This window comes from Bactrocera latifrons, unplaced genomic scaffold (assembly GCF_001853355.1).
Source record: "Bactrocera latifrons isolate USDA-ARS-PBARC rearing strain unplaced genomic scaffold, ASM185335v1 scaffold_26, whole genome shotgun sequence".
Lineage (NCBI taxonomy): Eukaryota > Metazoa > Arthropoda > Insecta > Diptera > Tephritidae > Bactrocera > Bactrocera latifrons.
This window is the reverse complement of record NW_017536185.1, coordinates 917,593-943,957: the sequence shown is the minus strand read 5'-3', so window position 1 is coordinate 943,957 and position 26,365 is coordinate 917,593. Positions and strand designations below refer to the sequence as shown.

Sequence of the window (26,365 nt, the reverse complement as noted above, 5' to 3'; positions counted from 1 at the left end):
AAAGTGCAGTATATTGTGGCATGCAGCCAAAACTCGAGTTGACATAGGTCAAGTGTAGCATTCAATTCTATAAAAATAAAAACATTTTGCTTAGAACTTCAGTTGGTTAGCTTTTAGTCAGAGGTATGGTGATTGTATCGGTAGAACAGGGAAAAAGATCACCCACCACATATACAAATTTGCAGACAACTCAAAATTAATGAACTTAATGTTCATTTCAGTTTCATGTGTTTCATTTATACTCTTCAAAAATATCCTTTTTTCAACAAAAATATTTAATAGAGGCCAACAGTTTTTCAATTACATTCTTTTTAGCTGTAAAACACACACATCTAAATGTTTTTTTTTTGTGCTGTGCATACTGCAACCGCTTATAGCCCTTACAGCCAGACACTTCCACACACACATAGCAGCTGTCTAGGCGCCTCACCTTTTTTCGCAGGAAGTGCATGCCGAACAACAGACAGCCACTCATGCACAATGTAACTAAATTTATTATTCACAATATTTTCGAAAATCTCAGCATTTTTTCAAAACATTTTTCCTTCCACAATTTCCACTGATTCTCCATTTCTATTTACATAAAATTTCAATTTTCAAATTTCATGCACATTTTCACTTAACTTTTCACTTTCATTTTCTTATTTCATTTCCACGATTTTCCGCTTCACGCAAAACTCGCGTATCTTCGCGTCGGTTGCGTTTTGTTTACTGTGGCGCTTCTGCTTCGTACAAGGTTAGTTTCGTCTTAGCGGCAAACATCGGTCGTCGTAGCGCATTTTGGGAGTGACGCTGTTGGCGGTAGAAATTACTCATCCCTTTTGGTTGTTAGCGCCCAGCCCATGAAGTCGGTTGACGTGTTTCGAAACCAAAGTGGTGCTAAAGTGTTGCAAGTGGCGCTGCCGCTGGCAATGGATGGTGAGGCGGCAAGCCAACCGGGTGGGCCAGTGAACCGACCGACCATCGCGCCATTGTGTCGTATGCAAAATGTTAGTTTGTTTGTTGGTTTGCATTTCCTTGGTAACGCTAGTGCGCGTCCAATTTGTTTTCGTGCAAAGGCTTTTACTTAAGCGCAAAAAGCTTCAAATTAGTGATTTCGGTTATTTTTTGAGGACATAAACTCTACATCGTGGCAGAGATATTACATAAAATAACTCGCATATATGTTTATGCATTTAGTAAAGTGCTTTCCTTCATTTTTGTACATAATTCTTTTATGATCTATTTTCAGCAAAGGCCATTTTTATGAGAGCCGAAACTACTGCCAGAGTTCCTATAGTTTGGGTTCTGCAAAAACAATGCGCAACTGCATTCTATCTCTCTCTCTTTCTCTCTGTCTCTCTGTCTCTCTCTCCTTATCTCTCTAACTCTCTCTCAAAGCAATTTAATTATCTTCTCATCTATCAGGCTCAATGAAATGTTGGTCACATTTATGCGATTCACACACAATTTGTTGGGAAATAAATATTGCCTTGTACTTCTCATATGGTTAATGAAATTCACATATTTACATAATCTTACATTTCTTGATTATCTTACAGAATTTATTTCTTAAATTTAATTTCAGGAATGACATTGTAAACAATAAATAATATTATATTTATGACTGATTAGAAAACCTATTTTAATGAAACAAAGTATAGAACAATCGTATTGGAATACGGTATCTACAAGTATATATAATATAATCAAAAGCAGATTCTTGTCTATGCAATCCTAACATGTTCTCTTCTACGTCTTCTTAGTTTTTAAACTCTCATTAGAACGTTCAGAAATTTGGAAGACTAACTTCACCCGCAGACCTGAGATTTCTAAATTCATGTGAACAACGAAGTTACAAAACCCTTCACAGGTGTATTCCTCATAGCATAAAAGGGTATAAAAAGAATATTTTCCGTGATGCTGTACCTCAGATATATGCTATATTTATGTATATAAGTCCAATAAGAAATGTCTACTCGGAGATCATAGCATTGCCTTGGAGACTAATCTGTAACCCATTTCAAGAAAATACTTTGTCAATTACAAAAGCTTTCCGTATAAGGCCCTAAATTTGTCGGGCAATTTACAGACGAAGATGGCTAAATCGACAGAACTCCACACGCTAATCGTTTATATGTATATGTATTTTATTTGGTCCATGACATTTCCTTTTGGGTATTACAAATTTTGTGACAAACTTAATTTACCGTATTCTGGGTATAAAAAGATAAAAGTAAATCTTTCTATTAGTTAGCTTGTAAGCACTTTATTATAATAAATCTGATAAGAGAAGCTCCTCACAGAGGGCGCCCAACAAGGAGCATGCGCTGTTTCAAAAGCTTCCAGGTGTCAACCAAAAAGCTTTTATTTGAATTTAAATATGAACCAAATAAAAAGAACGAAAGTAACAGTTACATTATAAATTAAGTTGCTCTATCTTCTTGCATGTATGTTTGTAAGCACATTGATTTCCATTGTTTTGGTTCTTTGTGGCACAATCAGAAGTTGAAAATTAATGGTTGCAGACAATAATATGAATACTAAACTGATTGTAAAATACTAGCAGCTAATAGTTTGCGGTAACTCAGATTATGCTTATTATTACTCCTAAAACGACCACTTTGGGACTAGTTCGGACGATAAAATCACGGAGTTTTGAGGAATTATTTATTATATTGTAAATATAAATGTATGTTTGTATATTTGTGTAAAGATACGCTTACAAATGTGCTACATGCGGTTAATTATGTGCCTCGCCGTCACCGGTGGCGAGGTTGGGCAGCGATGCAGTGTCATTAATTCACAAGTTATGACACATACGCATGCAATTAACCGTACGCCAAAACGTTTTGCAACGCACCTCATATCTCGAGCCAATCGACAATCACTAACCTAACAACAACAGCAATAATAAATGCTTGAGCAACTTTGATGTCTTCCGCCTATTTAAGTATCCATTTCATTTTTGTTGACCAAATTTTTGTTCGTGCTCACAGTGTTCCTTTTAGTTTTTAGGTTATTTATTTAACACAGGACACGCAAGCTTTATAAACACATTACACGCCACCTGAACACAAGCAAAAAGAGAGTTTTTTTCTGCGAAGAGCTGAGACAACATGAAATGTCATAAAGAAACTCACTTGTTCCCATTTTAATCCGCCTCAAAAACACGTACATGTATTTACATATATTTATATTTATGCATAAGTATTTATGAATGTGATCCATTCAGGTAGCAAGTGCATGAAACTTGAAAATCGGCTTTAAAAATGCTGAAGGTTTATACAAATTAACTATGTGGTAAAGCTTAAGTATTTTTAAAGATAGTTTATCGGTTCATCTAATAGAAACTTGGGAAGCTTTAAATAAGAAAACAATGAATACGCCAACTATTATGTCATACTTGGGCCCAAATTTTAATTAAGAGTCCATTACCAACACAAAATGGTAACGGCGGTGCCATGAATTGGACTTTCCTATTTTCAGTCCCACACTGCGGATAAAGAAACTATACATACATACATTTTGGTGCCAATAAGAGACCGTTAAAGTTAAAGTTCAACATATTTGTAAAAATTCCTTAACATCTTAACATCGAGAGTATTAAACGCAGACAAATACATTTAACACATCTACTTTAAATATTTACATAAGAACCACCCTAATATATGGGATATATTACATGGCGTGCTTCCATTGACCACCCGCGGAGAGGGAACTGCTTTGCTTAGGAATACGACAGATTATTTCGAAGAGAAAAAATATATTACTTATGTAGTAATTTATTCGTCTCCTTCTAGTGCATCCTTTATAATTTGTGCTTCTTTTGCAGGCAATTCAAATTTTGCTTTAAATACTTCAGTTTTTAAATTATGACGATATTGAATTGGTGGCGATGCCAACAACATACAACTACAAATATGAGTCATGCACAGGAAAAATCGAAATATGCGAAGGTAAACCAAGATGTTTGAGACTGCTTAATTAAATTAGAAGATATTAGCACAACATTGCGTAGTGCTGGAAACATTTTGCCGCCAATACGGCTGGATTTTATAAGAGAAGAATAGCAATAATTTCTGCTTACTAATCATGAGAAATGTCAGAAACTTTACCGCAATCGTCAATAACCCTTCGCAAGGCCCAAAAGCATTAGGCTCTTTGCCCTTGCAAAATCTTATTGACATAATAATATATATTAATATAATCAAAGAGGTTATTTATCAAAAGGATGGGTTGTTGGTGTTAATGTTAATAAACATTTTTGAGACCAAAGGACCAAAAGGATCGTTAACCTCACCAAAGGCTAGTATATTCGCTTAAAGTTACTTAACCTGAGTAAAAGTTTTTGGTGAAATTGTTCCGAAATTATAAATATTATAAGTATTTCCCAACAAATTGTTTACATCTTTTACCTTCTCCAAATATGTGAGATAGTTAAAGTAGTAATTTGCACTCAATAGCATCCGGTAAATAAAAACGATTGTTATTGCAACAAAACAAGTGAGGACAAACTAATAAAACAAAACGAATCGATATGATTATTTAAATGTCACTTGTGCTGATTATAATCGACAGCTGATTACTTAGATTGAGACTATGGGTTAGAAACCTGGCTAAGGCAATTAAAATGCCTGTAGAATGCTTATTTTACTAATATTTTGTCGTCAATTTCAAGATCAAAAATTTGAGCGGAGCTTCATGACACATGTGTTAACAATAAATTTTAAATTATTGCCTACGCAGACAATCCTGACTGCAACAACCAATTTTTCTTTATACTAAATTAGTAACTCTGTGCCACTCTTTAGGCATTTAAGTGTTTAAAAATAAGACAGAAAACCATAAACTGTGGCGTTTAATCGCTTACAAATAGCATTCATAAAAATCAAGTGATCACCTTTTTAACGCCAGAATTATTTATTGTGAATTTGATAAAAAAAAGTTACAATAAAAAATGCAGCTAAATGTTGTAATATCCCTGTTGCACTGCTAGTTGTTTTTGGACCACTTTTTTGCATGGGAAACGCGCTGCTGAATTTGAATCCCAAATAATGACAGCGTCTCTATCCAATGCCATTTACACAGCTCTTCACAACAATAAAATTGTCAGAAAGTCGAATAAATCTTAACGTATCATTCTGGATATCCTTTGTAGTATGTCTTTATTCTTTTAATGTTGGAATCATAATGTCAAATCTCATAAAATCTTAAATATTATTTTTGGGCCACCGAAGCATTTGGGTACACATGGCCATCACGTTTGGTTGAAGCTGAAATTTAACTAAAAGTTGAAAATGATGGGTTTCACGTGAATTCATTAAAACTAAAACCACTTTGCCACTAATTTCTAGTATATGGTCCTAAACAGGAAGATTTGACAAGATCAGTGCATATAAAGCAAAATTTCTGATATATACATAAGTGTATGTAGATCCACCATACAGAAATGACTAATCTGCAGTTTAAACGCTTCGTTATTAATTTGCCTCTTTATGATTAAACATTTGAAAGACTAATAATTGCAGCAACAATTTTACTGGACCATTAAAAATGTACAAAGTAAATTGAACATATTTAGCACTCGTCGGAAATCGAGTTTTTCTTTGCTTTTCTCTCACTCTCACTCTCGCCTTAAGAGCGGCGAGGAACAAAAGCCACAAATATTAATTGTCAAAGCGATCGATCGTAATTGCGACTGCGGCTCATAAAACATTTCACCACTAAACACTATCACTATCACTTGTGGCAGAAATGGCAAATGGCCATACTTACATACATACATACACATGTGGCAATAAATAGCAAAGTGGCTAATAATCGACACGCCAGCGTAGTAAGCATGCAAGGCTACAAAAATATGGATGATCATAAAAGGAACTAAAGTTGATAATCGCAGTCCCGAAACAAAACATGGTGCATGCAACTTTGATTTAGATGCAGATATTTACGGGTATATTACCACAATTGAGAACTTACTTAAATTTAAGATCGCGGTTTCACACGCAAACAATAAAAATATTTTTTTTTCGGCATATTACAATCATCAACAATCGGGATGCCGATTTTTTATATTTATTTATATCGAGACGTGTCGAAAAATGCAGAAAATCATAGATCATACATATCTTCTCCAAATGTTGCGGGACTTTCTTTATGTGAACATTTTTGTAGTACCTACCTAAAATAATGACCGAAATCCCGAATGCCGAGTTTCATTACTTTTTTTTCTAAAAATAACGCTCTATACACAATCTCTCGTTTTTCAAATTTAAACTACTATAAAACTGAAATCCTAAAGCAATTCAAAATTGTTCGGGATTCATATTGTGGAATCCCGAAATTTCGGGATTTGCAAATTAATACGGGACTTAATGGCTAACGAGCATTAATAAATATTTGTATGTATATTAATATACCGCTGTTGCAACATCGCATGCACTTGAATATACTGCTAGTTTTACGTGGCACGTATGTAGTCATATTACAATATTGCCATGGCGATAATAATAATCACAAAAAGTAAAAGATGCTATATTTCATGGGCAAGTGTTAAATTGTCGAAATTAATTGCATGCTGTGGTACCTGGCGGCCGGCAACCAGCAACTGGCGGTTGGTAGCGCTCGAACGGGGCGGTTTTGAGTAAGGCAGTTTTGGCGGCGGCGATCACTGAAGCCGTATTGAGCGGCAGTGGCAGCAGCTGCAGTAGCAAGAGCATTTACCGGTACTCATAAGTTAAATGTTGCAGCATTAGATGTGAGGCATATACATAATTGCCATGTTGCATGTGGCATGTGGAATGTGGCGATGGGAACGAAAATGAAATGCAAAGCATTTTAAATGTGCAACACATTGGCTGTTTGTATGTGTGTGTGGGAATGGCTAAGCGTGCACTGCCACAACACACACTTAATTAATGAAGATTGTTTAGCAGTGTTGCATTTTTTGTGGCAATTATGCTGTGCAATTTGCATGCAGCTCATTCTGCGCAAGGTGCTCTGCCACCCAAACGTAGTTTTTTCTTTTAATTATGTACATATGTATAACATAATAATCATAATCGCAAGTGCGTCTCCGTTTGCAAAGTGTGGCAAAGGTGGCGGAAAACCCCAGCAGGCGCGGAAGCGCTCCACTCACGCAGGCAGCGCTTTGTTGCGGTGTGGCAAGTGCTGCGTGGCTTGAGTTTACTCGCAGTAGCGCATAAATATTATTTTATTACCGTTAGTTATTCGCGTTATTTGCCATGCTTGACTCACTTGTCTTCATTAATTTCATTGAGATTTGAATTTGCTGAGAAACTTTTTGCTTTGACGTAGTAAAATTACTCGTCTGTTGCAACTTAAATTGGAAACTTCATATAAAATTGCTGGAAAAGTGTTGCACTTGCACGCATAACACGGACAATCTCCATGGGAAGCGCATTAAATGAATGGAAAACTTCCCAAGTGGTAAAAACAGATCGCTTTCGAGGCTACAACAAACCCACGCTTGTTGCCGACTTTTCCATTTGTTGTTGCATTTTGTAATATTTTTCAATGCTTCTGTGATTTAAATTATATTGAGTCAATAAATGGGTTTCTCATGTAGAAGTTGAACAACTGCGAAAACGACAAAATAATCGAAGGTGAAAATGCAGGTCTTGACATATTCGAAAGATAGAATAAGTTGTCGTCCGAATGTATGCAGAATTATTAGTACATTTTATCCACTTTCTATCTTCAGCACCCACCTTCCAGAAAGAATTCGCTAACAAAATCAAAATTTCTTTTTACTTCCCCTTCGGGCCCTTCTCGGGGTTGTTGAGACGCATTTCCTTGCATTATACTAAATTGGAAAATACAGAGTGTCAGTGGTTATTCGGTTAACTATCGAATAAGTAAAATGACTACACAAGTGCAACATGCATGTGTGATCAAGTTTGTGAATTGTGAAAGCCTCTTTTTAGAAGCTTAATCGCTTCGTTTTCTCTCTCTCTCATTTTGTGAATCACGTCTCTCAGCACAGCTACACAGATTACATGATCAGTGCTAATTAGCCAGCGAGTGCAAATAAACACACTTATTAGCTGGCCTCTAATTGCACTTGCACTTGGGTATTTATTTAGGTACGTGCTCTTTGGAGAGATTGAATTATTACACGTACATGTGACCATACACGTTTGGCACGTTCTTTTCAACCCTTGTATGACTAACATAGCAAAGCTGATTTAAATGCATTCTTTCAATTATGGTGTCTAAAATATTTTTTTTGTATAAAATTCGTGAATGTTATACTGTTTTCAATGATATAGGCTCAGGTTATATAAAAAATAACAGACAAATGCTAAAAAAAGAGTGTCAAACATTTATCATATGTGATAACATTTTAATGATTGAGCTTTTCAATTAGTTTTGAAATCGAATCTCTTCATCTGTATAGTAAATTTTAGATAAAAATTCGGTCCTTCATGTTTGCCGCCAAATTATCTTGTACCCCTCCAAGACTAAATTTCAATAGGTGTAAGTGCTCTTAAAAAGTCAAATGCATGCCTAAGACAAGAGACTAAGGGAAAATAAATGTAAGTCTTATTTGTATTTCATCACTCACTATATTTCTTGTCGTACAGAGATCTCAGTAACTTATACTCATTACGAGAAGCTATCTTATTAATAAATATATGATATTTCCATGAAAATAAATTGAGCTTAAATATCGATAATCAAAACTTTCGTACTTTATTCTCAATCAAGGCATACAAGGGTTAACTACATTCTCTAAAAACACACTTGTTTGTTAATTATGCTATTTACACTTATAATGTAGGTTTAAATATGTACATATATATGTATGTACTTTTATATGTAATCTATGAAAAATTGTGACTATATATACATGAACCAGAAAAATTCAGAAAGACAGTATTTTCGCCAATAAAATCTGAATAATAATGTTGTAACTGAATAATAGCCACACAAAATATTTTGCTTCCTATATACTAAATACTTACTCGTTGACAATTTTTTTCAAAACGTATCATATAAAATTTTTTATTATTTTTCTCGTTAAAATAAATTTAAGTACCAGCATGATCACATTTCCCAGACACTGTATTTCAGCGCACAATAATCAATAACAAAATGAGTTGCAAAGCTAGCATTCACTTAAGCGCGGCAAGTGATGATGAAACCAGGGAAATAAGCACATAACTAACTACACCTTTTATATAAGCAAAAGTACAGTCTACTTGTAAATACATATGTTGTATATAGTACATTTATGTATGTATTTAGCATTATGGTTTATTAATAGAGACAAATCAGAGTTAACACCAACCATAAAATCTGAAAAAAACAATACGACCGAACATCAAAATGCAATAAATTCGTACATTTTTGCTTAAGAAGTGTTTGTTCAATGCGAGGTAGTGCAACATGCTTATGTGCATGTTGGAATTTTGAATACAGGGTGTAACAAAGAATTATTAATTTTTTTAATATAGGAATAAGTGATTTTAAAAACTGTTTTTTAACAGGACCAACAAATACTACATAGTTTCTAACTCTCTTCTCTTACAGCAAGTTATATCTGGATTTTAAAGATATGTAAATCATAAATGGACAGAAAAATGATACGCTTGTAAGAAAATTCCATCGTTAGGATGGCAGCGTTCTTTCCGTATTAGTTCGAAAATTGGATCATCCAGGATGTTTTTAGTTGAAATCAGAAAAGTTTCATAAACTATTTTACAGATAGTAAACAAGTGGAATGCGTTCAATTTTCAGTACCGGATCAGTACCACCTTAAATAGTGCAAATATCGGCCAAATTGAGTCAAAACGTTATATTGATTTTTATATTTGAGTGTATATTAAATAACTCGGGCATCGATAAAGATTCTGCTCGATATTCCCCAGATATATGCAATTAATCAGATTTGTGGCAACAAAACATTTGGTCCTTCAGAGCGCATAGTACTCGGACAAAATTAAAAGATCTGTAAAAGTAAAATACAGACAATATCTCTTTAAAAAATGAACACCCAGAAAAAAACGTCGGAGACGCTATACACTATCTGATCAGCATGACGAAATAAGTATACGAGGTGTGTTCAAAAAGTATCGCGAATTTTGTRTTTTTTCAAAAATTATTTATTTATTCATGAATATCTATTTTKTMCCCTTCAAAGTAATCCCCATGAGATATTATACACTTGTGCCAACGGTTTTTCCAATCTTCGAAGCACTTCAAAAAATAATTTTTTTTCTTCTTCAGCTCCTCCTTCGATGCTGTCTTTATCTCGTCAAGAGAAGCGTAACGTCGTCCTTTCATGGGCCTCTTCAGTTTAGGGAACAAGAAAAAGTCACAGGGRSCCAGATCTGGGGAATACGGTGGCTGCGGCATCATTAGTGTGTTGTTTTCGGCCAAAAAGTCGCGCACAAACAACGATGTGTGAGGAGGGGTGTTATCGTGATGCAAAATCCAATTGTCACATCTTCTCGGCCTTCTGAGAATATTTTGTACCACCGATAAACTTTACTTCGGTCCAAGGAAGCTTCTCCGTATGCCACAGTCAACATTCACACAAAATTTTACACAGGTTCTTTGATCCATTTTTTTTAATAGGTAAAAATCGAAGACGATCCAAAACACGTGCAAGCAAAGCAGCTGTCAACAATTAAATGAACAYTCAAAATGGCCGAGCTTGTCGGCATAAGTGAGAGACATGAGTACCAACAWAACDCVACAAAAAATTCGAAATTCGAATATACGTAACGCGCGAAAATTCAAAATTCGCGATACTTTTTGAACACACCTCGTATTCAGCCGTAAGCGACTATCTGTCCGTCAATTCGATCTGAAATTTTGTACACTTATTTTTCTCACCAATAAGCTGCTCACTTGTCGGAACATGATGGTGTAATCAAAAGCATGTATGGCCATTTTTTTGGGAGGTATTCTAGCTTCGAAAGCAACGTTTTCTCTTGTCTTTCATTTCGTGAGATTAATATACATATATCCAATTTCCCCCGATTACAGCCCCTAGGCATTTTTTCCTAACATTATATTGTATAGTACAAGAACCCTGTACAAGTGTAACTCTCCGAACATGAGCGTGCGTAACACTCGAGTCGGGGGGATCACTGTGTAACTGTGTGCCGTTGTAATGCAAACAGTCAAGCGACTGATTCCATTAATTTCGCATAAAATTAAGCTTACAAAATTGCATTTTCCTCCTGCTTGCAACATGAAAACAACAACAAATGTACCGCTGCATGAAATCACAATAGTTGATATGCAAACATTTCAAACATAACTGTGCGCTACTCACCATAATAGTCGGCTGATTGTAGGGGGCGACGAGCGGCCGGCTCATGAGCAGAGCGGCTGAGCTGGGTGCTGTTGCGGTTGCCAAATCGAAACGAAAACGCGAATATTGCTTCATAAATATTTTCCAGATTACATAAGCCATCCTCGTGTGAGTGCTAGCGCGCGCTTAGGCATATATGAATGTGTATGTGTGTGTGTGCGAATTGGGGGGAGGACGCAACGGCGTGATGGTGGAAAAGTTGCAGCGGCAATTCCTGATCAAATGCCGTTCAACGAGCGCTGTTCAAGCGTCTATCCTTTGTTGTTGCTGTAGCGGTTGCTGCTGTTGTTGTAGATGCAAATGACGTGTGCGCAACATGTGCGCGCCAAGCGGTCGAGCACAGCAATGCGTAGCAATTGGGGGTCGCGGTTGATGCCACAGTGATCGGAGTGATTTGAGAAATTGATTCAAATCGCATAATAAGCGAATGAGCCGCACGCACGCTTGCCCGCATATGCAAAGACACACGCACGCACTAAAGCAAAAACGTTTTTTAAAAGCAAGCAAAACTTGGTCACTTGTTTGAATGCGCGTATGGCTGTGTGTTTGTGTTTTCCGCGTTAAGTGGCGTCTGCCAGGCACTTGATTGGCGATGATTTTCGGCTTAGCAGATGCCTAGGGATTTTCATTATGCGCGCGAGTCTACCAATTACTTTTCCATTTAAAGTTTTTCGTTCACTTTTTGACATTAGCGACGTTATGTAATTTAAGCTAATCGGTGATCGCAGAAATAATTTAATAGTTAATTGAAAATCTCAATCACAAATAATCTGGCTTGTGTTGCAGGAAATCATATTAAGTATGTACTATATAAACTGTTATTCCGGTAATTCTATAAATGTTGCTGCTGATCGAAATAAATCCAAACCAATTTTGGTTTGGAAACATATTTTTTTTCCAAAATCAATTACGAAAATTTGTAAAAATTCAATGGTTTCCACATTCTCAATTTTAGGAATCCACAAAACATAAACAAGATCTATTTTATTGGAAGCACTTGGTTTGGTTTGTCTGTTATGCATTGCCTTGAATCGACATAATAACGACAGTTGCCCAATTCGAGGCAGAATTCCCAACAGAAAGACCAACAGAAGTCAGTTCAAAAGAGCTGACTGAAAAAGCCCATATTTAGACAAAATCAGTTAAATTTCAGTAAATTGTATGGTAAAACGTCGATGCGCTGGATTGTTAAAAAATCCTTTACTAATCGCAATAAGTTCACTTCTATTGAGATAGGAATGTCGAAACCCCACTGCCTCTTGTTGATTGATCGAAAAAAAGGCGAAGTTTTGTTAAAAATCTGATTACCCAACCCACCCCAACTACCAATGTCTCTTAAGTTGAGCCTTGGGAGTCCGGCTTATAAACCGTGACTTCACGCTGAATTCTGGGCATTAACAGACAAGTATATAATGTTCCAACGTCTCATCGTCCGCCGCGCAAAATCCACTCTAGCTTAATTGAATATACAGCTGCATCGTGGATCCTGCTCGTCTGGCTTTTCATTTCCTTCTATTCCTATATGATCGGGTATCCTGATAATACTAACCAAGTTACCTTCTGAGAGTGTAGTTATTGTCTGCTTGCATAACCTAACAAAATGACACTTGGTATTAGCGATACGGTTGGAATTAATTGCCGGTTGGATATCCACGGAAATGTTTATGGGCTTGCTGATTTTTCGTTGGAACTATTTTTCACACGAACCATTAAGGTATTCTTCCCTACTGGTAGTGACGCCGAGTGCGGCGCTAATGGCTTAAAAGCATAAACTGGATGATCGTAAGCATTGTCTCACAAGTATATTTGTATTGGCCAGATATCGAGGATAACCTCCAGAGTCGTTGTTGATGCAGGTTCCATTACTCACATTCCCATTAATTACCAGCAAGCAGCCTTCTTACACCTGGTGCAAAGATTTAATTCAGTACTTTTCGGACTATGCCATCCGACAAAAATTAACTTTTATCTGATGAAATACATTAAGAAAACCTGACATTGAACCCACAATGAAGTGTCAACTCTATAACGGTTTAGTAAAATATTTCTTCGATATATTTGCTAGTACTTACAACAAAAATATATTATTAAGATATTGAGACATGAGATGATGGAAAAATAATTGTTTTCTGTATAGAGCTTGATTTATCCTTCATAACAGATGGTTTTTTCTATATACTGAGTCAGGCATTTTTCAATATTMTTTTATATATATATATTTTTTTTTATTTTTTTTCTTATTCCAGACTCAAATAATACATTTGAGTTAGTTCTTTGTAAGCAAATGGCGAAAGCAAAAGCTTAACTCATATTCACCAGAGTTAAAGTTGAGTGAGTCTCATTTGTTATTTTAAGGTTATGTCCCCATTCTATACTTCATTGAACTCCTTCTCAGAGCAAATCAGCAAATCAGAGTTTTTAAATGCGGGTGGCATAAAATTTTGATTATAAGGGTAAATTCTATAGTAGTTTTGATGCTAATAAGGATAAGGACTTATAGGCTTATTTGGAAAAAAATCTATGGACAGAATCGTATAACTGTTTTAATAATTATTTTAGTGTGCGAAAAATCTAACTAACTCAGTACACAACACAAGAAGACCCCAAAATATTATCGTTTAGACTAAATTTAGAGGTTGTGGTCCGTAAATCAATTTTGTTTTCTACTAATTGAATCATTTGCTTATTCAGGTGCTTAAATTTTTAAGATATTTTGATTTTTTTTTTCATTGCCAAATTGCCAAAGCAAGTAATTAGCCACAAGTTATAGACAGAAAACAAATAAGCAAGTAATTATCTCAGCTTACAAAAGCTTTCAAAACACGCACAAATACACACGCACACATATGTATGCCAGGTGTTATATAATTATTTTTTGCACATTAAATTGCACATTTCCTTTTTAAGCCACATTTTGCACATTTTTACAAATACTTTGTTTTACTGTGTGTTTAACTGGGCACTTTCATTACTACACATTGCAAAATTATTATTTTTTATTTTTATTATTTTTTTTTTATTTTTATTTCCACACTAATTTTCAATGCGCTTTGCTTTCGATATTTCTTTGAATTTCTATTTCCACATTATGCTTTTTCATTATTTTTGTTTTTCTATAATTTTCGCAATATTTTTGTTTGGTTTGCGTGGAGCACTTTGCATAACGCAGGTCACGTCGGAAATCGCCAATATGCCATCTATCAATAATAATAAAAAAATAATAACAAACTTATATGGAGAAAATAAAGAACTATCAACATAAATAAAAGCGCAGCGCAGCGTCCAGACACAACATATGCGCATTTGCATGGCCACAGCCTGTCGCCCGGTCAGTCGGCCGGGCCGCAATCCAACCTCGCATTCTTCGCACAGTCGGCCTCGTTGGCCCACAACGTCCACGGCGGACATGGCGCTGTTTCCACAGGCGATCACACAGGAGACGGCGTTCGCTTATGAATTTGTATTTTTTTTGCACAAACCCACCGCGCCCCCGTCGGCACAGCGCCGCACATTTCACTCAACATTTAGCCATTCGCGAGCACTCAAGCGCTTTTCGGCAAAACGAACGCACTTTAATAATGAAAATCACGTTTCTTATAAACTCAAAACAGTTTGTGGGTGAATTCAAATTGAATTTATTTTGCTCGAATTTTTACAAATGAATGAATGAGCATCAAAATTATTATTTTATTTCGTACTACATTTATTTTTATTTTCTTTTGTTTATAAGCTCACTTGCAACGCTTTGCGGCATGTGGCACTGACTTGATCGTCCACGCTATGCGGCAACATATGATTATTGCTATTTAAACGCCCGCATCGACTGACCGCACGAACCGCATACTCACGTGTGAGTGTGTGTGTGTGTGTGAACCAGAGTCGCTGTTGCCGCTGAGGGCCCCCGTCTATCCGTCATTATTTTGTATTTACCCGCTTTGATCCCATGTAACTTGTATGTAGCTGCTCGCGCTAGACGATAGACTAGACTGTATGTTCCGCGAGTTTTCCAGCAACTGAATAAAAACGAAGTAAATACAAATGTGACTTTGCGCTAAGCTAAGCGCAGCGTTGCACTGAGCGGCTAGTTGCGAGCGTCTAATGAAAATGGTTGATGAAATGCGATGGTAATACACAAATAGGAAAGTGGCGGGGAGCAGCAAAAGAAAATAATAAAGCACTAAGGCAGGAGATGGATGCAAGGCGGCGGCTAAGAAAAATAGTTAGATAGACATACACACGCGCGCACATTAGAGTACATTTGTTTGTACATGCGCGTCATTATAGAAGGTGAGCGACGCCAAACTCGTAGCAGGTGGTTGGTGGAGCCAAGCGGCAAACTAACGACTAGCTGCCTTGTGAGACACATTTACATATATTCATTTGTCTATTATGTACTTTTATTAGGGTGAGCCATAAAAAAATAAGAATATTTTTTGCACCTCACGGCCATTACCACGCTTTAAACTGTCACACCTAAGTAATTGCGTAGGCTTAGAAGAATAAATGTGACATGGCTGCCACCTGTTTCGAAATTATAAATTTAAATATTGCCATTAAACGCAATAAAACTTGAAAACACACCTCTAAGAAAAAAAATATGTAAAAGTGTTGCTTGTTAAAATTTTGTAAATAATTAAAATATCAGGTTACAAAAGGCTTAAAGTTGAAAATATGTATTTTGAAGAATTATTGCCGACTGCTTAAATTCTTAAATTCTAAACAAACTAAAATGTTAGCTCAGAGAAAGCTTAAGTTTAAAATATCTGTTTCTGTTAGGAATGGCAACCCTTTTACCAATTTTAGTACCATAAGTTGATAAAATAAAAATAGTTATAACAAATATAGCTACTCACAATCCTTACAACTGAATATAGTTTTGTTATAATTTTTGGGGGTTGCCACACAATCAAAATTTACTTGCATAATAAAAATTATACATTGAATACATGAAAATTAATAAATAAATTAGCATAAAAAATGTGGGTTAAATATACTTTAAACAAGCGTTGCAAAATTTAAATGATTTTTATATAATAATTTACAAGCTACAATATTGTCATTAAATACTTATTTAGAAAATGCAATGAAAAATTTTGCATATTCATTTAAGCATCACCCTAATGCGGTCGTATAACAATAAAGCGGCAATGTACCGCACAATATCTATGAATGCATGAATGAATTTGGCGCATGAGTAAAACTCTAAAAAAGCTTTTTCTATGCCTGAATGAATGGATAAATAGTAAATACACAATTTGTCCAGGCAGGGGTAAACAGCCGCGCAGGCAAAGCAGAGCCTTAGCGAGCAGGCGAGAATGAGTCGAAAAGCGCACAAACCGCAAAATTGGTTATAACAAGCACACACACACACTTACGCACTTAAAAAATGTAAAACAGCAACAACCACAACACTACTACACTAAACAATCATGTGAGCCAAAGTTTAATGAATTGTTGGAGAAGGCTTTTTTGTTGTTGCTGCAAACTCTGCACTGCGTTACACTAAATTTAACTAAATAAAGATAACAACGAAAACAACTTAATTCAAATAAAGTTTTAATGTAATGTAACACACCTCAATGGTAAGAAAGTTTCAAGTGGACAGTTCTAGTCGTCTATCAGAATATTTGCCCAGGATTTAAAACTGTTTGTAGACTGTGCGAAAATTCGGAGCAATTATCGTTTTAATGATTTGAAACAGTTCTTGCAACATTTGTATGAATAAAGTTTGCTCCCTTGGATAAAAGCTTATACTATAGATCGATATCTCGTTTCCAAAGGAAGAAAAGTAGATTAGAGTAGATTTAATTGCCAAAATGTCCATGAATTAAAAAATTAAATTTGAAAAAACTTGAAAGAAAAAATTAAGTAATATAATCAAATAATATACTTCATGTTTTAGATTGTGATCCAAATTCTTTCTGACATAAAATACCAAACGTTCCAAACGTTCATCCATCAATGAGATTATTTCTCACCAAGAATGGGAGAGCCGAAAGGATACGGTTTAAATAATTACGGAAAATAAGGTTTAAGAATAAATCAGGACAATTCGGTCGACTTAAAGCCTGAAAATATAGTGAATCTATTTTTAGCACTAAAACGGCATGAATTGGCCAGAAAAAGCAACCAGAACTTCCTTCATTGGAATTATGTTGAAACTAAAATTCGCAATTAGAACACAGAGTAATTTAAGGAAACAGCAAAGCACTTTGAATAATACTCATTAAATCGACTTAAAAAAAAAATTCTCCTTTAAAACCACCAACATTTTCTAACATAAAATTTTCGATACCACGTCTTTATAGATGATTTGTTTTCCATTTAAAAAGAAAACATAGGTATCGGTGATTTCTTTCTAGTGACCACAAATTTCATAACTGAGGGAAAGGATTTGCATAGAAAGCTCGTTTCATGAGATTTTATCAATAGTTTAAATTTAATAGCAGTAGTATGGTGCTTTATTTATGTATATCCAGCACAATATCATACCATACACTCTGTATAAATAGTAGTCACCAATTTCCTACGGACTGCTTTGCGTATGAGTATCGTATACAAAAACACATTTGCATATGCAATGCCCATCAAAATGCATAAGTACACAAGTCCATAAAAACGGATTTGACAAGACCCGAGTGCCTCGCACCCCACAACTCATTAAACGAGCACTCCTCAAACCCAAATAAATTTTCATGCTTGCTTGTGTGTATTGGCGGAATATTGTCACTCAAAAGCCGCACACACCCATAGACACTATCGACTCTGACACATAGACTCTGACGTGGGTGGGTGAGGAGAAACATTTATTGCTATTTTTAGTGGCAGCCCTATTTTAAGCTTTTAGTAAATTGTTTGTAGATATTTGTTGGCGCTTCTGCTTCTTTTAGCTGTCTGCCACGCAACCCCCCATTCCTTTTCTAATTTACTTAATAATCATTTTATGTTTCGAAAAACCGTCGCAAGGGTGGGTGAATTGACTTTTGCTATAGGACAAGAAGCCGTTATGTCGTCTTATCTTCATACGTGTTTTATCACCTTTTGACATTTGTGTGAATTTCGTTTGTCAACAACCAGTTGCGGCCTTAACTGACAGCTTAGCTGATGGATGAGTCGATAACGACGACATGTGAGATAAATATATGTATGAAAGAAGAGCATAATGAACTTGCGTTTAAAAAATAATGGGATTATAGTGAAAATAATATAAAAATTTATTGCATGGTGGGACCAAAACAATTTCAAATATTCCTTGATACAAGACTGGAATATTTTAAAAGTATCGATACAATAGACTTAACATTGTTTATGGTCTTTGAATATCTCAAAGCACTATCTCAAAGCATTTCGAGGTGAATCACGTGCCATTGCTTCACTCGATATTATTCGATCGAATTATCGATTGATAATTTGAGGTTATTTTTATCGAAAAACTCAAACTAATTCGTGTATTTTTGTTTTCGGTGTTTTATTTTTTATCGATGTATTTTTTTTAAATATCCAAACTTAAAAAAATGAAAGTTAGATATAAAATTTATTTAAAATTTTCGATAAGAAAAACATTAAAGCGTAATCGGTAAAATTATCGAAAAAAATTTAAATCAAAGGCACGTGGCTCTCATTGATATGCTTTAAGAATGTGTATTGAGATACTCAAACGGCAAAAACATTTAGCCGCAACCCAGGCATATTCTAATAAACAGCTGCTTGAAGAACTCTCAATATAACCTGAAAATGTTGTGTTGATTTTAGCATTCATGCTGAAAGTTATTTATGAAATGATAACGAAAGATACGCAGTTATAATAGCCGGTAATTTAAAAATTGTGAGCGACTTAAAAAGTTTAGATAATCCCAGCTTTACTATGAAGGACACTTTCAGCCGGAGAAACTAGAAAACACTTTCTAACATTCTTCGAAGCCGAAGAAAGTACTAAACACTTTTACATTCAATATTTGCTGCGGCAAATATGTGTGTCTCAACGGTGTACAAAACTAATTACACGCACCCACATTTATTGCCTATTTACTTTGCCGAAACGGTTAGTCAGTCTGGCATTCTTTTTAACTTTCAATTATGGCCATTTATTTCTTCGGATAGCCGGCAAACGCTCAGGCCATTAAATTAAAGCCAATCTTATGGCCAATTGAATTTTTATGCATAAACACTATGGGGCATGCGCATGCATATGTATGTGGCTACGTTTTTTATGCGCCGATGTGTGTATCTAGGCATTATTAACGGCATTTTAAAAATTCAGAAATTGGCATGCACTAAACGTGCAACCGAAGTGACGGACGCAACAGCGGCACCCACATTATTTTCACTCACAACACAGGTGAGCTACTTGCATGCATTGTTGCTGCTATTGTTATAGTAGTTGCTTTTGTTTTCATTTGATTTACTTTTTCGCATTTTTTTCTGCTGTGGCACATCAAATCGGCAGGAATTCGCGATGGTTGCACATCAGTCAGCGCGCAGCGAATTAACACCAATTGGCATACCGACCGCGTACAACTACCATGGCAACAACAGCAAACGACATATCACAACAAATATGCAAAATGAACATGAAAAGAAATTAATAATAACGAAAAATTGCCAATTTCGCCTCGTTGACGCAAACTTCAAAATTTCACTAATTCAGATTTGATATTAAAACCCAAAAGCGCGGTGTGTGTACGGAATAACGGTATATACAATTTGCCAAACTTTAACTGTCATTTCACTAATTCACATAAAATGCACATAAAACTAACCCTTTTTTAAAAACATTTTCAATAGTGAGGGAGGCAACCCCCAGGTGAACTGCCACTCACAGGACTTGTCGGCCACACCCTCCAAGCCACACGCGGCTGCAAGGAAATACATCGTCGGCTGGTCGGCTGGTCGGCTGTCTGCTCACATAGACACAGGTTTTAATGGCTGCCTCGCTTATATTCCTTCAAATGCCCCTATGCATAAAGTATCATAGATGAAGCGTCGGAAGCATAACAAAAGTCAAAGTTCCCGGCCAACATAGACCGTTATGTGTACAAAAAGAACGCAAGTGCACTGGATCCACAGCAGAATTGCCTTTAGTCACGCTAGTACATTTGGCAAGAAATAAACACTGCAATAGTTACTCGCCCAGCTAGCACAGCTGGTAGTTTTTTCCGAAACAGATTGGTTAGTTTTGTTCCTCAATTGGGGTAGTTGTTTATTTGTTCAGTTTTTATTCTTTAAATTCCCAAACATTTGCTACAAGCATTCAAAATACATAACTTAATGCAATGTCGAAATATAACGCAGGGCTAACATATGTACTGACGAAAGCGCTCATTAAACATCATCAAAAATCTCATAAATTTAATGAGAGTATAAAAGTGAAAAAAGTTGAAGGCCAGCTGCCTTCATTTTTTGCACCAACTTATCTTAGTTTGAAGAATATAAGTACAGCATCCACCAGTAGGGATGACGTGATTTTGGGGGACTGTGTTGAAGTGTTCACTAAGGTTTGTCATTTCATCAAGTCATGTTTCGTTTTGGTGCAACGCTTGGACATTGTCCATGACTATAACGCAACTTCACTTACTCCGGTGGCTACTGTAAGAATTCTTCACGCAAAACACGGTAGTCATTATGTTCGTTTCGAGCCCACTTTTCAACGAATAATTGCGAAATTTGAAATTGACTATAATTCCGGCGATAGCGTAAAGGAAATATCGCTGTCATCAGGCCAATCCGAATAAGTTGGTTGAAGGCAGTTTTGGACCATTGGTTCTTTATCCAATGGCATCATGTCGAATTTTACGGTTGGAATTTGCTGGCACTAGAAAGCAACATCGATATATCAGATTCTCAGATACGGCCCATTTCTGGGTGAGTCAAATTACCCAATCGCATTCTAAAAAATTTACCGTTTGGTGTGGATTGCGGTTCGGCGGCATCAACGGATCTTACTTCTTTGGAAATGAGGAAAGAAATAGCGTCACCATCAATAGCAAGCGTTAAAATTTTGTTTCATTATGATTTTCTACTATTATTATTATTTTTTTTTTTATTGAAATCAAACTAGTTTCAGTCTAGTATACCTATATGCAACTGCTGAAAAAATAGGTCACCAGCAATCTTACATTTTAAGCATGAAGTGATTACCATAATTTAACCCGTTTGAATTTTGAAATCTTGTGCACTTTGCGAATGGCATCGGCTGGTTTGTGTGAGAATGATGGTATTCCTTCAGAATATCTATGTGAGCGCGAATATTTTATTTGCAGTGAGAAAATCAATTTAGTTAATTGCTGAATGTTAATTTTTTATGTTGGTTGCCAAGGACTTTTGTTGGAGTTTCTGCGAAACAACATGAAATATATATGTATGTATATGTATATACATATATTTGTAAGTTCCTAAAAAGCAGCGAAATTATAAGTAGGAATAATTAGAAAAAGGCAGTGACATGGAAAAGTTTTTATATTAATTCGAAATCAGTAATGAGAATGAGAAACTTTGAAGAGAAAAATCGTCTGCAATGCGAAAGTCACACACACTCACTCACACGCGCATATGCTCAACTTGTAGACGCATATTGAAATAATAGTAGCTCGAGCGATATTTGGAAATTTTACACCAACCGAAACAACGAATTTAAAACTTAGACACCAAAGACCTATAATTTTTGTCTAATTAAACATTCCAACGACTTTGTGGTTGTTCAATCAAACAAGCACACAAACAATTATTTCAATATCCACAATACCCACAATAAGTACCAGAGTATATGTGTATATCGCATACATATTTAGATCTGCTTTATACATACCAACATGCTCCAATTTACAAATTGTATGAGTAGTTAACAGCAAAGCTTAAAATTACCCTTGCACTAACAATGCGGTAGGCGCCGCCGTGCAACAACAAAATTAGTGTACCTACATATTTTTTTCGTGTATATACATACATACATACTTATACAGCAGTTAATTCGAATCGGTGTTAGGATAAATGTGTTAAAGCCGCCGTTAGGCAATTAAGACGAACTGAAAAGGAGAAACAAGTGCCTCCAATTTGCCGCAAATTTGAAAAAAGACGGTGTCCTAATAACCTATAAATTTTATAGTGTTTTGTTGTTAAACCAGTTATCGATTGATATATAATTGAATATGTAATCACATGCATATAATATTGAAGAAGAAAAAGTAGTATATATAAGTTTATCCAGGAAAAGGAATACAGTCTTCATGGAAGATGCTTTACAGTGAATTAATATAAATATTACACTTACCTACATACATATATACGAATATACGTAAGGCTATGACTTAACCTATCCGCCGAAGAAAATATCTGGAGGCGTTTGATGTGAAAGATGAGACGGCGGACCGTCTTGTTAGCAATAGAAATAATCCGCTTCGATTTCACCAAATTCCGGGAAAAAGCCGATCAACATCATGTTAAAACGCTTGCTATTGATGTTAACGGCATTTCCCTCCTCATTAAAAGTTATAGGAACGCATAATTCCACCATTCCACAAACCTCACCAAACGATCAATTCTTAGGGATCCCAAAAGCCACAATTTTACTTGTTGACAGAATTATTAAGTCAGAAATATACCTCATTTGAGAAGAAGATTTTTCAATGAACGTGAATTTGTGAACTTTTCGGAAATAATGTCGCATAATTTTGAAACACTGTACCAAAGTAAAATGTGACATAATGAATGACCTCAAACTCAAAAATTCGTAAACAAGCATTGCCGCCGGGATGTATCAAAGTTATTATTTATTGTATTTATAAACTGCATTTTCATTTTTAGCCTAAGTGTAGGCAACACTTTCCTGAGTTTGTACTAATTTTTAAATAAGATTTTGGAAAAAGTCATTTCGTATTTTGTCAATAGATGTCGTTGCAGTCGTATATCTCCTGTGTTAGCAATCACATTGTGTCATACTATATCTTGTTGGAAAGGTTAGATTTTAAGCCTCATTTAAAAAATTAATGAATTAAATAAAATTAAATTCGCGGAAGATGAAAAAAAGTTACAGCTGTTCAAAAATGACGGAAAATATTGAAAAAATTAGCCATATTTTGGAATTTTTTGTATACAAAATTCAGGAATGCCACGCAAGTTACCAATGAAATTTGTGAAGTTTACGGAGACGGTGCTGTATCAGTTCGTGTAGCACAAATATGTTTTGCTCGCTTGCCTCCTAGAAATTTCGATTTACACTGATTGAATAATGTCTCTAGCGGAAAAATGGACATTTGTTTATTTTTTATTATAAAAAATAATTAAAAGTTTGATTAGAAATACGAGGTGACCCCAGAGAGTTATTTTCAAATTTATTAATAGTTTTTTTTTTCTTAAAACAAAATCAATTGAAGTTTTGAAAAAACCTCTCAATATTATCTAGGGAGAACTATTATCTAACGAATTAATTTAATTTTTGGATTTTTTGATCCAGCACCAAGTTTTGACTACGTTCTTCAGAGAAACGAGAAATTGCTGACATTTTTAATATTTCTTCGCAAAAATGTACATACATATGTCACATTCTTTGAATGTTGTAACATCTTGTAGTAAAGAAATTTTAATCATAATTTGTTACATAGATGCATGTAACTATTTTAATTCTAATTTTTTTCCTACAATCGTTTCTTCACTTACCCAATCCCGTATCCGATCCATAAATCGTTTGAATGAGTCCATACGCCTCAGAGCCATGACCAAACGACTGCAAACTGTTGAAATCAACACAAAAAGTCGATGAAATAAAACACCGCCATTAAAGCGGCCCTGACGGCAGGTAAACATTGAGGCGCACACAAGTGACACACACGACTAACAGGTGGACGGGAGAGTTGATGGATTGAATGTGCAGTGGACACGAAAGTCCCATTACATGCGAAAATGGGACGAGCGGAGAATGCGAATTGAAACACACGGCGGAGAGGAAAAGAAATGCACGCGCAGGTACAAACAAAACGGCATTAAAAGCAATGCGCCCAGGGACAACACTGTCAGGGCTGGCGGCAAACACTGAACTGCAATAACACTTACTGGCTCCGCAGGAGCTCTCCACAGTATATGATATTCACTTGATTTTGATGATATTTCAGTGATAAACTTTATAAACCTTAAATTAAGCGCACTACACTTTCACTTAGAACTTTCCGATTTGCGTTTTCTTTCGTTATGCTTCACTATTTTCTCGCAGAATTCGCAGTATTCTTAGCGGCGCTAATTTCGTTTCGATGCGCCTGAACTCGATTAATTCGATTGCGTTTTACGATTGCGGCTTGGGCCGTCCAACTGAACCGACTGAAGTTATTGAGCGACTGCTGGGCCGCGCCAACCAGCGGCTAGCAGCACTTGCTTACCTACTTCTTGCCAGCTGGCTGTCTGTCCGTCCGTGCGGCTCACCGTCTTATTGGGCGGCTCACTGACAAACGCGCCGCTGCACACACGCTTTCTGACGCGCTGACGGCATGACAAAGTCGCTGACTAACTCGCATTTGACAAGTCGCCGCAAACTGCGAGTAACAAATGAAAATGCAATAAAAGCACTTGCATTGCTTTCTCACCAATTTTTTGCACCGCCACCACCCTCTCGCCTTTCCGCACCGTGTCAACCACCCGCGCTCGCTTTGTATGTCGGCGATTGTCAACCTTAACCAAAAGTAAGTTGATAGCGGATTTAATGCAATCACTTGTTTTTGTTGTTGTTGCTGTTTTAGCTGATGATACCTTTATTGTTGCGTGTAGCTGATTGCCAGGCATTGGAGAGCATTTGTTGTCATGAAGAATAAATAAATAACACCCAAAAGGAGAACACTCACAGCAGCAACAACAATAACAAAACAAACACTAATAGGTAGCAGTGATAATAATAATAATAATAAACAGTAAATAATTCGGTTCGTGCGCGCATGAACCAACAAAATACGCGAGCAAAGTGAAATTTAACTTGACGACGGATTTACACTACCGAAGACACAGTGAGGCGAAATAGAACAAATTGTTCGAAAAAAAAAGAATACAAGTTACGTCTAAACTTCCAACTTCCACACTTGTGTTTAGATTCTAATATTTTTAGTTTTAATGGAGGAATTAAATAACCCTCGAACCAATTTTTCCCATAAACCCATATTCCATAGACCACCCAAATATATAAACTAAAATCTGTCTCCGATGCGGTATTTCTCTACTCGCTTCTGCTCTAATTTATTCACTACGGAAGAATCATAAATGAATTTGAATTTTTGACATTAATAACGATTTTGTAGGATTGTGCGCTGGGGCGTCCACCTCAAACCCAGCCACGTAAAAAAAACTCCGTCAGAATTGGGAAAGACTCCCTTTCAATCTACTCTTGGAGGAAATAATTCAAGCTGCAGAACTAAATATGTAAGGTCTGTCTCTAATGGTAGTCATAACTTCGAAGTCGTATATAATTTCGTCTATGTTGGAACCAGTATCAACACCAACAATAATGTCAGACTCGAAATCTAACGCAGGATAACTCTGATGGAGTAGGCAACTGAGAAGTAAAGTCCTCTCTCGAAAAACAAAAACCCAAATCTATAAGTCACTCATTATTCCTATCCTACTATATGGTGCAGAGGCATAGACGATGACAACATGTGATGAGTCGCCGTTAGAGGTTTTCGGGAGAAAGGTTCTGCGGAAAATTTATGGTCCTTTGCGCATTGGCCACCGCAAATATCGCATTCGATGGAACGATGAGCTGACATAGATCAGCGCATTAAAAGACAGCGACTACGCTGGCTAGGTCATGCCGTCCGAATGGACGAAAACACTCCAGTTCTGAAAGTATTCGACGCAGTGCCCACCCCATTGGAAAGACCAGTTGGAGAAGGTCCTGTCTTCGTTTGGAATGTCCAATTGGCGCCACCTTGCGAAAAGAAGAAACGACTGGCGCGCTGTTGTTAACTCGGCTATAACCGCATAGGCGGTGTCTACGCCAGTAAAGAGGATATGAAATAAAATGCGTGGAAATAGATGAGATGAGAGATATAAAAGTCAGGGCCT

General features: G+C 36.1%; 1 protein-coding gene across 4 annotated transcripts in view; it reads right to left on the bottom strand.

Annotated features, from left to right (window-relative positions):
* LOC108969628 overlaps positions 1-24,780 on the bottom strand; it is a 170,613-nt gene extending 145,833 nt beyond the window's left edge. For 2 of the 4 annotated variants that reach the window (XM_018934465.1, XM_018934467.1), the window contains exon 1: positions 23,981-24,780. In XM_018934465.1, coding sequence (XP_018790010.1) covers positions 23,981-24,127 — 147 coding nt within the window. In that variant the 5' untranslated portion in view covers positions 24,128-24,780. Of the gene's footprint in view, positions 1-11,290; positions 12,055-23,980 lie in introns of those variants that run through there. The other 2 variants (XM_018934468.1, XM_018934466.1) reach the window with 2 other exon arrangements.
* Between the last annotated feature and the right edge of the window lie 1,585 nt (positions 24,781-26,365).